Raw genomic sequence first — 16,110 nt, 5'->3', positions numbered from 1 at the left:
TGAATGCTAGACACGGTGAGGACGGCTGCAGGCTCAAGGGCCAGCTGTGCGACGGGTTGGAGACTGCCGACTAGCCACCAGCACGGGCGTTGTCCGGCACCTGGTACCGATGGCAGCAGCCTCCGGCGCCATCCAACAGGTCGCGCTAACCAGGCATGCCGGGTCAGCCCAGTCACGCCGGGGTCGCGCGCGGCCAGCTAGCAATGGCGGGGTCAGGTATACTCGAGCAGGAGGCCACTGAGAGCCGAACTGTCTCCGGCAAGGACGGTGTCTGCTGTCCTCTGACGTTACTATACCCTACTATGTAGATCCACTGGCTCCTCTTTCTTTGGGTATCTTTCGCAATCCGTTTGTATCTGTTCCCGCTGCCGCTGCCGCTCGTACTTCGAGTTGTGAGGCTCCATGCGTGCAAACGTTATCGCCATGCAGAACGAGTTGTACTTTTTTTCAATCACCGAAGCCCGACGTAATTCTTTTAGAAATTTATGTAAAAAATAGTATAAAGCAAGCCATGATGAAGCGCCGCATCATGGGTCATGGACAATGTCCGTGCTGTCTCACTGCCTACAAAAAGTGGGCCTTTAGTGTATTCAGAGTCGCCTTGTATTCATCCAAAGGAAAAATGGCATTCGTTTAGTGGCATATTGTGCATGCATATACGCATTGCTACAAATATTGCACGGTTTCGTTCCATATGACGCACACGCAGGCCGACGTCGGTCCTTTGTAAAACTGCGTTACGAACCGCAGGAGGTACCTACCAACGATAAATGTAGACAAACAGGATACAGTTATCGGCGTAACTGAAGGCAAACACTTGAGAACACTTTGCAGCTATGTAAGCAAGAGGCCATGGCGACCTAAGGCATAACAATCAACACATTTCAATGCCTGAATAAATGGCTGAATATCACTGGTGAGGTTTCCCACAGCCAAAACTGCATTGCAAGTACGAAATCACTCGTCACATGTCACTGATATGATTCTAATGAATGCACAGGTGGTAAAAGCACATATTTATACAGTTAGCATCAGAAACACAAGCGATGGCACGGACAATTTTCACAGACAAATGTACGCACTAGGGAAAAATTATCATCACGGCAAGCCTGCAAGCACTGAGCGCCTATGATCGTCTACGTCAATACAACGCGAGCAATCTAAGAGAAATGCCACTGGTTCGGTGCATACATAGCACCTAGAAATGAACATACACATGTGTACGGCCAAACAGAGTAACTGATGCAGGTGAGGTACTCAGAACCCCCGTGTACTTTTCTTCAGAGCCACAACGTGGACATCAGTGTTTCACTGGGCCACTGTCAGCGGTCACGGCATCACCATCAGTGTCCTCCTCATCGTTTAAGTCCTCGGGGAGTGTTTTTTGGTCAAACGCCGGTCCACACTGAGGGAGGTGCCGGTCTCCATTCCTCCTGTTCATCCTCGACGTCGTCCTCCATGTAGCTGTCACTGCCATCTATCTGTGACTCGAAGAAGCTCGTTTTGGTCTCGCGTTCACACCGCAGCGCCGGGAAAAGAATGTTCGGCGGGGCAATCGGCTCGTACCGATTCCCGTCGAACCGGATGAAGAAGCGTCCCACTTCCTGAAAATTGATAGGCTTGGGATGCGGATCCAACTGCAGCTCCTTTTCAATTATACAAACACTTCTGTTAGAGAATGCAAAAGGCGCTCTACACAACAATGAGTGCAAGACATATTGCAAGTTTCTGTGATTTATGGACAGCTCAGGAATATTTTTCACCAGCAGCTAGGAGCGTGAGCTGCACTATGTAGTACAATGTCCAGTTCGTTTAATGTAGAAATATGTGAAATTATGGCATAGCAATGAATACGACTTGGAGAAGATACTCCAAAATCTAACTTGAAGACATCATCAATAGTCAACTAGACATAGCAGCTTCGTGGTGTACATAAAGTAGGTTCAATGCAGCCAAACAAAATGTGCCAGCACTCTGCTGATAGTTGACATACCGGTGAGATATCAGTGTAATGTGCTCCAAATTATTGCGGAACATATATTCGGAGAGCCTGCTCACATTCACCCATGTATCCGAACCGGTCACCCTCCAGCAGCAAGTTGTAGAAAGCTGGATTTTGTCCCCGCTGAAGTCCGGAGCTGATGCGACTTTGTGCTATCCAGTCCTGCAAACAAAAGCAGCACCGAGTCAGCACAATAACTTAAACCGCACAGCCGTCGTAGGAGATGAGGGCGAGGGCAACTGTGAGGTTTCGTGGAAATCCTAGTTAAGAACTTCCATGTGCCTAGTGACAACTGTACCAATATTGTGCGCTTACATGCCCGTCATTGATGCACCGATTCCTATTACCAGTCAAGCAGGGGAAAAACCCATAATAATAGACTGACACAAATGCAGCATATCTGTAAGAAAGAGTAATACATATTTGTGATACAGCAATGGCATGCGTTGAAAGCGAATTACATGCAAGGCAGACAAGACATCACAAAATTGTACGTGACCATGCTAGACACATTAAACCCAACATATTGATAACATTTAAGATATTCTCTTTCAAAAAGCGTATGGCTGTTTGCATTGTTAGGATGGCACAAGTCACACAAATGAATATTTACAAAGCATTCAGCGACTGGCTTTCCGTCTGAAAGGTGACAGAACAACAAAAAAGTTAACTCGACTGCCCAGAATATCCCATTTAATCAGATCAATGATTTACAAAACCGTACAATTGGCGAAAGACATAGACTACCCTGATCCAATAACTCCATTTACATCGCTCGCTATCACCACAGCCAGGTACTCGTCGCCGTACGTGATGACGTCATCGGCGCCAAACTGGCTCGGGTAGTCGCCCGTAACTTGGCCCGCCGCACGGAGGCTTACATAAAATACCGATGGAAGCAATGGCGGCGTTGCACACAACCATCGGAGATGATTGAGCGACATGGTGTAGAATCAGTAGCGGGCACGAAACGTAGCGGAGTACAAATGAGCTGTGGAGACTGTACCGATTCATATTCAGGGAAACCAGAAACTAGTAAATTGACCAAACGGGACATTCATAAATACTTGAAGCAAATGACTCGCAGGTTGGCAATGATGTGGGAACAAACGTAGCTGAAAAAACACCATATACACAATATATCAGACAACATGTTGACACCATGACGTCGCACAAATCTTCCAAAGCGACCAGAGTATGAACAAATTCATATACACAGGTCTGAAGGAATACGCACAATTGGATTGGTGCCCCAGACCCATTTGTACAGACCCATGTAGGCAGGGGTGGTGAAAGCGTATTCTTTGTCGCCGACTAAATTTATGCAGACGTCATTGCCGCCATCAGGGTAACGTGATACCACATGATATGAGATGGCAATGACGTCCATGCACAGAAGTGCCATCAGTAATCGGCGTATCACCGAAGTCCTCTTGCAGCACCGCACCTTGCAATATCATGCACATAATCGAAGCATTCATTTCTACAGTATCTTTCAACTCATGCCACGATAAATGTTCCTGCGAAGAATGCAGACACGCCGGCCATAGCAAATGGGATAGTCCAGTCACAAAAGCAGTCTTTTCCCATCGTTGGGACTCGCCGCCGCCTCACATCTAAGTAAAACATGCGCTCAGGCTGGGCATCAAATTTTCCCTCCCTCGAAGGTCTTTCCGGAATGGTTTCCGAACAGTGCGGTGTGGTTGGGCTGAATTCTGCATGGCTGCAGACAGTAGAACAGCGGATCGTTTGGCATCAGCAATTAGGAAGTACCTAGTAAGATAGCTGATCTACGGTAGATAAAACTCAGGCCATGGACCCAGTGAAATCAATTTCTAGCGAATCTTTGGATCTAATGCAACACCCGTGAGGTAAACGAAGTCACAAATCTTTAAAATACTTCCTTAGCCAATGCAACAATGAAATGAAAAAATTCCATTAATCTGGTGCGCATTTCAAGTTTATTGATAACAGGAGCCGCCTTACACCTTCCGTGGACTTCCTGTAGGTCAGTAAGGGGCACTGACCTAAAATGACCCATGTGAACGCTTTGTTACCAGGAACATACCGCCTAGCGTAACCTTCATCGCTTATTCGATTGCAAAGCTCAAGACAGCCTTGCATGATTTTGGTCCCCACAACATTCGAGAGGCAAAACAAGGTCACTGACCTTTAATGAGCATGTGAACTTTTTCTTAGAACAGGTGTCTAGGTTCAGGGGGCACTTTGAAAACCAATCTGGGGTTTGACCTCGTTTGACCCTATTTGACGCAGAAGCCCTAAAGTATGACCTTAGTGGTTTCATATACAGGCCAATACACCCTGTGAATTTTGTGTCTTTAGCTTTCTTAGTTCATGAAATCTCACGGGAGGTCAAATTGATACCCCACCCGATCGAAGAGTATCCATCCGGCCAACCGGGAGCGTTTTATGCTTGGTCTAGGCTTGATTTGTTATCTACGATGGCGAGAAAATAACGGTGAGCGACCTTGAGTGCCAGGGCAGCTGAGCACACGACAGGAAGCTAACCAGTGGCAAGCAACACTGGGGAATGATTTCCGACATGCGTGCACCCTCGAGGCCGTGTCCCCGTATGGAAAACCACGTGTGCGCTTCGAGCCCCTTCCCATCAATTATGTTACTCTTCACCATACTTTGGCATGCTCGAGGCCTGCCGCGACATGTGTTGCCTGGTCGGCGCCTTTCGCTGCACCCCAGCAATGTGTACACACAGGCTTAAACTGGGGGTCTAAGCTGCCTGGATAGGAAGAAGCAATATATTCGTTTCCGAGTTGGGCTCACATTAAGATTAAGGCCACTGTGCACGCGCTGAGCAAGAGGTAACGGGGCATGGTGGAAAAAAGAGGCACCGGAGTCGCGGAAAGACAGGATCACAAAACTGTTCGCAGAAACAAGTTCTAGTTGTTTCATGTTCTTGTCACGCTGAGAAAAAACACACACACACAAAACACAACCATTTAAGGCTGCAGCTCAACTTTAAAAGGCTGTTCGAAGCTTCCAGAAACCGAGGGCACGAGAAATTTCAGGCTTAAGCTTACTAACTTCTCTCCGTTTAAACAAAGGCATAATGTGTGTTTCCACCAGCGTGACACGAACGAATTATTGCCCACCCTGGCCGTCTCTTTTAGTCTGGTACGAGGCAGCGCGGACACCAAACCGACTAGCAAAGCGGTGTCCAGGCGGCAGCCGCTGCGGGCCCAGTAGGCCAGTGTCTCGACCGAGGCCAAGTCAAAGTCGGTCCCTGGCCGGCAGGGATCCGGCTGGGTGGTGCACTGGATCACGTACCTCAGCAGCTGCCAAAACACAGTATACATGGGAAGATGGGAGAACAGGCACAGTGACATCGAAACACACTAAAGAACGTGCATAGAGCAGGGATAGACACAATAGGTCCGGGTCTATCATGTGCCAGCCGGAGGTAAGGCATGAACATAGCAATCGCAATCAAATTTGGTAATACGTCCTATATGGGCTCTTACTAGATACGGCTACCAAAATGGCGTCAAATGACAAGTAATCAATTTGACATAGTTTGAGCAAAGGTTGTGCACATTGCTTACGCCACTGGCTTGATGAACAAAGGCTTGAGAGGCGAATACCCCACTAGGCCTTTTCTGAAGCAGCTGATCAACTCGCTGAACTGTTGCCAATCAAGCTTAGTAACACCGTATTCAGTCACAACAGACGTGCCAGGAGTGGTATGCAAAGGTGATATGAGAGAACCGTAGAAATGTTTGTGACATATCGGACTTCTTGAGAGTACGTCACAAACATCTCTGGCCTACGGGTCGGCTTAAATCTTACCTCTCCGAACCAATAACTTCTGCATTTCATTTCATTACCTGGTCATTGGGGCTATACAAGGCACTCGGCTGGTCATGAAGTATCGCCATTTACTAATATAAGGGACATTGTTTTGATGCTGTGATAATCTCATCAGTCTATATGCCAATATATACCTGCATGAGGATTTTCCAGTGTGTGTGCACATTTGTCGATTGTAGGTGTCACGTCTAGAACTGTTTTACTACGAAACAACCGTTGTGTTTTCGTACGTCAGATGTGTCCAGTGTCATCAATGTTTGTGACCATAATGTATCAACGCATAAAATAAAGCATATGATAATTGCAGTTGGTCCTATGTCAAGGCGTCAGAAGATTCCAGTGTTCGGAAGGCCCACTATTTTCTGAGGGATGGAATGCTGTGGACGCCCTGATCCACACCGCTGCCGTGGTTTGGAATGCCTGGTAGTTTATTTTGTGCGGATCTTTGAAAATCCCTTTGTAAGGGCATGGTAAGAGCCATTCAACCTATGTCTGCTACCGTTTTGAATTTGGTTGACTCCATGTGCTATTATCAACTCTATGAAGAACGATTAATACGATCGGTGCCGCAGGCCGTGCGAGTGTCACTGTCCGAAAATTGTAAAGTTTCAGCGGCGTGGCTCATACCTGCCTGTCGGGTATAGGATGTGCTTGTATTCTTTTGGACTGCTTAGCTACTGCTTTGTAAGTTTCAGCATCACTTTGCACAATACTTTCGGAATTCTTTGAAGCGTTCCAGAAAATTAAAATTTTATAGAGCAGGACATTTTGCCAACTCCCAGCAGTGCCCCAACTGCATCTCCCCAAACTTCACTTGGAAAACTTAATACCAAGCTGCGTGAAAACTGAAAAAATGCGCCAGTGCTGCCATCTATCAACGGGTTAGAGATACTACGATTGGTAATATCGCATGGCTCGTTTGACAGCACGTCAACGTCACACAAACGCTCCACGATGCCATAAAAAAATCAGGTACTGAAAAGCACAGTTATCAACTATAACAGTTCTCCTATTCAGAGCGGTCTTCGCCTCTCCTAATCAGCCGCTGCCACTTAAAAGTACACTGATAATTATAAGCATGTTGATTGCATCCTACGTGATGATTGCTTCAATCTCATTAAATCTGGCACCTTGCTTTTAACTAGTACAGTTAAGATCTTTCGAAAACCTGTGATTTTACGTCTCGGATGAGAGAAATGTGGACCGTCACCAGCAATGCGGCTGTTAAACACGCAAACCTAAACGCATTTAATCACTTCGTTGATCAACAAAACAACTTTGTGGGCCCATAGTCAGCAAATGCTTTCTTAACCAGTGATTTCCAGTGCGGAGAAGCTAAACACATTTTTTATGTTTTTTCTCACGTTGTGCATCACGTTTGTTCCGAATTAAAAAGTCAGTTTTCCATCAGTCACGATTCCTTTTGTTGCACTTGGTAAATCGTGTGTTGCTATTTTGTTTTACACGTATGATTTCACTCTGGATTACCGCTTCAGCGCATGATTTATGTGACAGGCAAATTGATGAAATGTTGCCGTTGTGCTAGTGCCCTCAACCCAGCACTGGCTCGTGCGCTTGGCCCACTAACGTAGCTCGGCACGGATTTCTAGGAGTTGTAGATGACGCCACCTACGGTGATGGCGCTGCCTACGGTGGTGCTGCCGCCTACAGGTGACGCCGTCTGCAGATCGGGTCCGTTGGGGCAATTTTGTCAAAGCGCACAAAGCGGTTCTTTCTCGTGACGTTGCACTTGGCAACGTGACTAAAGACGCAGGGGACACGATGTATTCGCCACCCTCCCTCTGACACTGTAATCGGCATGACAGTAAGACACGTGGTTAGGTATATGATTATTATGAGCCTGGAGATGTGGTCGTCCAAAAAAATACCTCCTCAAACTGGCCAAGCCGGTAAAGCCCTGCGATTTTTGGCCAGCGATGCTTATCGGGCACGCGCCACCGCTTGCAGTGCGAGTTGCGGGTCCCCACACGCGTTAGAATTTCGCCACGCTACAGGGCTCCTATTTGTTGAATACTATTTGAAGCGCACCGTAGTACGTTCAATAATGTTTGCCAAATACAAGATGGACAGCAATCCATGACAGAGCAACGTTGCATAGGTCATGGCAGAGTGTCCGTATCATCGTATTAATTAGAATACTGCGGTCTTAAGTCTACTGAAAGCTGTCATCCCAGGACGCATTGCAAAATGACTAGCATATTATGTATGCTCACTGAGCATACATAATATATGTATGAACATGTACAATGTCTGTATGCAATATGTATGAGAATTGCTCATACCCATTGCTACAAGTAATGTAGAGCTTGGTACCATCTGACGTACACGAATCCCCGAAGTCGTTGCTTTGTGAAACGGCGCTACCAACTATAAAACGGATAATAATACCTGGGACATATAAAGTCATACATCGTGCCTACCACCGATCAGTGTACATACACAGGACATAATCATCGGAGTAAAGGCATGGACACGGCTTGACAATATATCACAGCTATGTAAGCATAGCCCGAGATAAATTAAGGCATAGCAATGAACACACATCTTAATGCCTAAGTAAGTTAAGACATTCATATCACTAATCACTATAGACACACACACACACACACACACACACACACACACACACACACACACACACACACACACACACACACACACACACACACACACACACACACACATACATATATATATATATATATATATATATATATATATATATATATATATATATATATATATTACTATAAGTATATTATTATACCCGAGCAGCGGTCACGGAGAGCCGAAATGTCGCCGGCAATGGCGGCGTCAGGTATACCCGAGCAGCGGCCACGGAGAGCCGAAATGTCGCCGGCAATGGCGGTGTCTAAGGTATCCTAACGTTACTAATACCCTGCTATGTTGATTCCCTACCTCCTCTTTCCCTGGTTATTCTTCGCAATCCGTTTGCATCTGTTCCCGCTGCTGCTGCCGGGGCCACGGGTGGTTCTGGATTCACCAGCTGCATCATATCCCACAGCGACCAGATATTATTCGTTGAAATCATCCGTCTCATAAGAATGTTGAGCTATCGTGTATTTGACCATTCTCCGAAGACCTTGCTATTCTTTATGATTTGCCAGGCTTCTGAGGGGATAGGCTCATTGTCGTGCATCACGTTGTTGGAGATAAACACGTTGTTGGCTACCTGAACTGTCACGTTGGGGCTTGGGAAAAAGGGCGGGGCTTCCTCGGCTCCTTCACTGCGTTGCACGGTTGGCACATGGCGAAGTTCATGAAACAAACATAAATCGCTTAGCTTTCCCTGGTTTGCGGGTCAAGTCTCCGTGGGGAATGTCAATGTTCCCTGATGCGATATCGACACCGCATATTTTGGCTACGTCAATCATCAGCTGGTTTGTTGACTTGTTATGGCCTCCCTCGGAAATGACACGGATATTAGCACGTGCTCGGGTGGGGGTCAAATTGACCGGCCCCCGAAGGTTTTTCCAGAATGGTTTCTGAACGGCACAGTGTAGCCGCGCCAAATTTTGCAAAGCTGAACACAATTGAATAGCATATCGTTTGGCATGAAACATTTAGATATACCGTGAAAGTGCTGACCTTTGGCAGGTCAAAGTCAGGCCATAGTGTCAGCGAAGGCAATCTCAAGGGAATCATTTAATTTGATCCAACAACGGAGTCTTAGACGAAGAAATACATCTCTGAGTTGCTTTCTTAGGCAACACAACAGTTGAATGAGCAAATAACATTGACCTTAAGTCAGGTATGAATGTCACACCAAGGTCAAAATCATCCTGTTTTGCTACTTTAGGGTTTGCTGTATGGGATAGTTTCTGGTACTCCTTTCAAATTTATTGTTGGAGGGAACCGCATTAGACATTTTCCATGGACTTCTTAGAGGTCAGAATAAATCACTGACCTAAAATGGCCCAGGTCAACATTTTGTGTTCAGAACATACTGTTAGCCTAATCTTTGTCGCTTAGTTAAATACAAACTCAAAGCAATCTTGTATTATTTTGGTCACTTTGACCTTCAAAAGGTCAAACAGTCACTGTCCTAGAATGATGGTAAGACCCTTTGCTCAGAAACGGTTACCTAGGTTCTGCGGGTGCTTTGGAGACTAACCTGGAACTTTACTTTTTTGACCGTTTTGTCCCGAAGGTCATGACCTATGAAGCTGAAACTTTGACCTAATGTAGATCACGTACAGGTCAATACACCCTGCGCGTTTGGTGTTTCTAGCTTTCTTAGTTCCCGAGATCTCAGGTGCGGTGCAAATTGCCCCCCCCCCCGATCCGAGCGAAGGGTATCTAGCCGACTGCCCGGGAGCGTGTTAAGGCGGAGACGTCTAGAGCAATGTTTCAGGTCATTTAGTTTATGCTTGGATTTCCTCTTCCCCCCCCCCCCCCCAACCCCTTATTCCTTGATCTGTTCATCCTTATCGACCACAGCTTCGGCCACGGTCGCCGTCACCTGCTCCTTGACAGAATTCAGGAGGTTTCCCTGCTTCACCGCGTTGATCACCACTCTCTTGATGGCCTTGTCCATCCTAATGGAAGTCACTTGTCAGTCACCAGTCAGTGCTGAGTCGCGGACACTCACTCGGCTCGGCCGGTCACTCCGCCAGCGTAAAAGGGGAGCGAGCGGGTGGACGGAGCAGGTGACGTGCGATCCGACTGGGGCGATGGTCACAGGTAGCCTGATGCCATTTGCCATTGCCCAAACTTTCCGAGGTCACAAACATGAGCTTACATGAGCATGACGTGACATGACATGACAAACGTGAGCATTTATTTCTCTTAAATTTTTCGCATTTTTCCTCTCGTTCGACATATGGTCGCAACGATATGTGCACGCTGAAAATAAAATAAATACTAAACCGGCAAAGGCGCTGAAGACATGTGATTTCTGGCCAACGAAGATTACCGGGCCTCCGCCACCGCTCGCAATGCGAGTTGTGAGGCTCCGCACGTGCAAGCAATTTCGCCATGCACGACAACCTCTGCTCATTGATTATAACTGAAGTTCGACGTAATTCCTGTGGCAGTGCGGAAAAATTCATTTTAGTTGGAATGAAATGTAAAGATTTAAAAGTCACCCTCGCACTCATGACAAGATAAGAGCGTTATTCAAATTGCATCAATTCATAAGCCATACGCCAATCAAGGCCAAGAAAATACAGTTGTCGAGGAGTTTATATCTGATGTTTGTGAGCGCGTTTCTAGATATAATGGCCGCCAATGGGCGCTCAATCAATGTCGTGCAATATATGATGACATAACCAAACTATGAAGCATTCAGGAGGATATTTACTAAAGAGATTATTGTACTGTCTGGAGCAGTCTTTTGCATTTAAAATATACGTTAAACGCATAAAACGCGTTATAAAACGCTTATGTGCGCATAAAACGTTAGTCATAAGTTGCGTGGTTTCATCATGTCTCATGATTACTTTAGTATTCTCAAATGTGAAACACGCCTTTAAAACCGCTGACCTAGATCATGGCCGGTCAAATTTACCCCGTGAGTATCAGTGAACGCAACATTTAAGGATTCGTTCAATGTCAGGCCAAAACAGAGTGCTATACGAAGCCATACGTCTCTAAAACAGTTTCGCAAGCAGTGAGACGAGATAAGTTAGGACTGCCACAACTTCATTCAACCTTGGTGAGGTATGAAGGTTAAGCCGAGAAGAAAAACAATCTGTTTTTTTTAGGCCGAGCGTGATTTGAGGGATAGTTTGTGGTGCTCACTTTGAATGTCTTAATAACACTGATTGTAAAATGATATTTCGTGAGTTGTTCAAGCTCAGAGAATGTCATTGATCTTAGGTGACCGAGACCACATTTTTTTTTACCATTCTACCTTGCGCACTTCTTGATGTTTCTTAAGATCACAAAACCTAAGCAATGTTGTATTCGGTCACCATGACCATCGAAAGGTTAAACAAGGCCCCAGATCTGAACTGAATGCCAGCTACGCTTTACTCAGGACAGGTATTTAGGTTTAAGGCGTTTGCATAAGGAGTTGTGGTGATACCTTTAACACCGATCCGGAGTTAAGCATCGTTTGATCTTGTTCAACCCGAAGGTATGGCCTAAGGTCCTGAAAGTGTGACAAAATTTAGTTTGCTTACAAACAACCCTATCTTGTGAAATTGGTTCTTATAGCCTTCGTAGTTTCTGATGTTTTGGAGAATGGCATTGACCCAATACGAGCGTGTGGTGCTCACCTGGCTAGCCGGGTGCAGATTAACATGCGCTTGGGTGCCGGTGTGTTTCACCCCCTCCCCTCCACAGATGTTTTCCGGTATGATTCCTGCCCAGCGTGGCGTAGCCGCTCCAAAATTTGCGTAATAGTACACAATTTGAATAGCGGGTTGTTCAGTGTCAGCAATTTAGTTGCACCTTATAAGGCTGCTGACCTACGGTTGTCGAAATCGGGCCATGGATTCAGCGAAGACGATACTAAGGAATCGTTCTATCTGATGAAGCAACGGAGTGGTAAGTGAAGCCGTACATCTCGGAGATAATTTCTTATGCAACATAACACTCAAACTGACGAAATTCAATAGCGTAGGTCAAGGGTAACGGTTAGATCAAGGTAACAAACAACCTGCTTGTTGCCGCAACTCAATGTATGGGGTAGTTTCTGGTGCTTATTCTCATGTTGTTCAGAGCAAGAACCACGTTATGCATCTACTATAGAGCTCTTTAAGTTCAGGAAAAATGACGTACCTAAAAATCCCGGGTGAGCATTTTGTTTCTAAGAACGTATCGCCTAGCATAATCCTTGATGACTACTTCACCGCAAAAATATACGGAGTCTCTAAATGTTTGCTCATATCTACGCTTTCCGGATAGAAAGCAGTCATTGAATGTAAGAGTGTCCTAGATGCCGTTTGTTTACGACCAGCATCATCTAGATTCACAGTGGTTGCATGAGACGGTCTTGGTGGGAGTGGGCGAGGGAATTTCAGTCATCAGTCCGAAACTCGACATTTTTTTATCCTGGCAAGTCAATTTGACTGCCCTGAGATCTCAGAGAGCAAAAACGCTAAAGACAAAAGATTCACAAGTTACGTGGGTTCACAAAATTCACAAGGTCAGCTGTACGTGAACTCAAAAGTGTAAAACTAAGCCTCTTAGATCATGACATTATTGGTCTAACAGGATAAAAAAATGTCGAGTTTCGGACTGATGACTGAAATTCCCCCCGCCCCCCCCCCCCCACCAAGACCGTCCCATGCAACCACTGTGAATCCAGATGATGCTGGTCCTAAACAAACGGCATCTAGTACACTCTTACATTCAATGACCGCTTTTTATCCGTAAAGCGTAGATATGAGCAAATATTTAGAGACTCCGTATATTTTTGCAGTTAAGTAGTCATCAAGGATTATGCTAGGCGATGCGTTCTTAGAAACAAAATGCTCACCCGGGATTTTAAAGTACGTCATTTTTCCTGAACTTAAAGAGCCCTATAGTAGATGCATAACGTGGTTCTTGCCCTGAACAACATGAGAATAAGCACCAGAAACTACCCCATACATTGAGTTGCGGCAACAAGCAGGTTATTTGTTGCCTTGATCTAGCCTTTGTCCTTGACCCTACGCTATTGAAATTCATCAGTTTGAGTGTTATGCTGCATAAGAAATTATCTCCGAGATGTACAGCTTCACTTACTACTCCGTTGTTTCATCAGATGGAACGATTCCTTAGTTTTCTAACCATTCCTTAGATTCCTGAGTTTTAGAACGATTCCGATTCCTTCGTTTTGGCCTGACATTGAACGAGTCCTTAGATGTTGCGTTCACTGATACTCACGGGGTAAATTTGACCGGCCATGATCTAGGTCGGCGGTCTTGAAGGAGTGTTTCACATTTGAACATACTGGAGCCATCATCAGACATGATGAAACCACGCCACTTATAACTAACGTTTTATGCGCGCATATGCGTTTTATAACGCGTTTTATGCGTTTAATGTATACTTTTAAATGCAAAAGACTGCTCCAGACAGTACAATTATCTCTTTAGTAAATATTTTCCTGAATGCTTCATAGTTTGATTACGTCATCATATATTGCACAACATCGGTTGAGCGTCCATTGACGGCCATTATATCTACAAACGAGCTCACAAACGCCAGATATAAACTCCTCGACAACTGCATTCTCTCGGCCTTGATTGCCGTATGGCTTACGAATTGATACATTTTGAATAACGCTCTTATGTTGTCATGAGTGCGAGGGTGACTTTTAAATCTTGACATTTCATTTCAACTAAAATGAATTTTACCGTACTGCCGGCGGAAATACGTCGGACTTCCGTAATGTTCAACAAGCGGAAGTTGTCACGCATGGTGAAACTGTTTGCACGTGCGGGGCCTCACAACTCGCATTATGAGCGGTGGCGCAAGCCCGGTAAACTTCGTTGGCCAGAAATCACATGGCTTCAGCTCATTTGGCAGTTAAGAATTAACTTCATTTTGAACGTGCACATATCGTTGCGACCAGATGTCGAGCGAGAGGAAAAATGCAAAAAATTTAAGGGAAACAAATGCTCATGTTTGTCATGTCATGTCAGGTCATGCTCATGTAAGCTCATGTTTATGACTAAGAAAAGGTTGGGCAATGGCAAGTGGCATCAGGCTACCTGTGACCACCGCCCCAGTCGGATCGCACGTTACCTGCTCCGTCCACTCGCTCGCTCCCCTTATACACCGGGGGAGTGACCGGCCGAGCCAAGTGAAAGTGTCCGCGGCTCAGCACTGTCTGGTGACTGACAAGTGACTTCCATTAGGATGGACGAGGCCATCAAGAGAGCGGTGATCAACGCGGTGACGCAGGGAAACCTCCTGAATTCTGTCAAGGAGCAGATGACGGCGGCCGTGGCCGAAGCTGTGGTCGATAAGTAAAAAATGCGCCAGTGCTGCCATCTCTCAACGAGTTCGAGATACTACGAGTGGTAATTTCGCATGGCTCATTTGACAGCACGTCAACGTCACACAAACGTTCCACGATGCAATGAAAGAATGACGCACTGAAAAGAACAGTTACCAGATATAACAGTTTTCTTATCTAGAGCGGTCTATGCCACTCCGTATCAGCCGCTGCCACTTAAAAGCACACTGATGATTATAAGCATGTTGATTGCATCCTATGTGATGGTTGCTTCAATCTCATGAAACCTGGCACCTCCCTTTTAACTAGTACAGCTAAGATTTTTCGATGAATTGTTAATTTTGTCTCGGATGAGATAAATTTGGACCGTCATCATCAGTGCAGATAATACACACGCAAACCTAAACGCATTTAATCACTTCGTTGATTAACAAAACAACTTTGTGGTCCCGTGATTAGCAAATGCTTTCTTAGCCAGTGATCTCCAGTGCGGGGAAGCTAAGCCCAGTTTTTCCTAGCGTTGTGCATCACGTTTGTTCCGAATTAAAGAGTCAGTATTCCATCAGTCACGATTTCTGTGGTTGCACTTGGTAAATCATGTGTTGCTATTTTGTTTTATACGTATGATTTCACTCTGGATTATCACTTCAGCACATGATTTTTGTGACGGGCAAACTGATGAAATGTTCCCGTTTTGCTAGTGCCCTAAATCCAGCATTGGCTCGTGCCCTTGGCCCGCTAACGTAGCTCGGCACGAATTTCGCGGAGTTGTAGATGACGCCACCTACGGTGGTGGCGCTAACTGCGGTGGTGCTGCCGCCTACAGGTGACGCTGCCTACAGATCGGGTCCGTTGGGGCAATGTCGTCAAAGCGCAAAAAGCGGTTCTTTCTCGTGACGATGCGCTTGGCAGCGTGACTAAGTGCGCAGGGGACACAATGTATTCGCCCCCCCCCCCCCTCCCTCTGACACTGAAACTTGATATTACTTCACCTTTTTAACACGAAGGTCATGACTTAGGAACCTGAAACTTTGACCTGAGTGACTTAGCGTACAGGTCAACACGCCTCGTTAGTCCGGTATCTCTAGCTGTCTAAGTTCCCGAGATCTCAGGGGGCGCTCAAAATGACCACCCACCCGAGCGAAGGTTATGTAGCCGGCTACCCGGGCGCGTGTGAAGGCGGAGACGTCTTGGGCAATGTTTCGGTCATTTAGTTTACGCTTGGTTTCCTCTATTCCCCCAGCCCCAGGCCCCTGCTGTTTGAACTGTTCATCCTTATCGACCACAGCTTTGGCCACGGTCGCCGTCACCTGCTCATTAACAGAAT

At 46.0% G+C, this 16,110-nt stretch overlaps 1 protein-coding gene across 1 annotated transcript in view; it reads right to left on the bottom strand.

Moving 5' to 3' along the window:
* Positions 1-10,295: 10,295 nt before the first annotated feature.
* Positions 10,296-16,110, bottom strand: part of LOC119097162 (F-box only protein 21-like) — a 14,103-nt gene continuing 8,288 nt past the window's right edge. The window contains exon 8 of the mRNA XM_037220221.1: positions 10,296-10,428. Coding sequence (XP_037076116.1) covers positions 10,296-10,428 — 133 coding nt within the window. The remainder of the gene's footprint in view (positions 10,429-16,110) is intronic.

Source organism: Pollicipes pollicipes, unplaced genomic scaffold (genome assembly GCF_011947565.3).
Source record: "Pollicipes pollicipes isolate AB1234 unplaced genomic scaffold, Ppol_2.1 Scaffold_4295;HRSCAF=5057_pilon_pilon_pilon, whole genome shotgun sequence".
NCBI lineage: Eukaryota > Metazoa > Arthropoda > Thecostraca > Pollicipedomorpha > Pollicipedidae > Pollicipes > Pollicipes pollicipes.
Note: the sequence above shows the minus strand (reverse complement) of the source record. Positions and strands in the feature narration are given on the sequence as shown.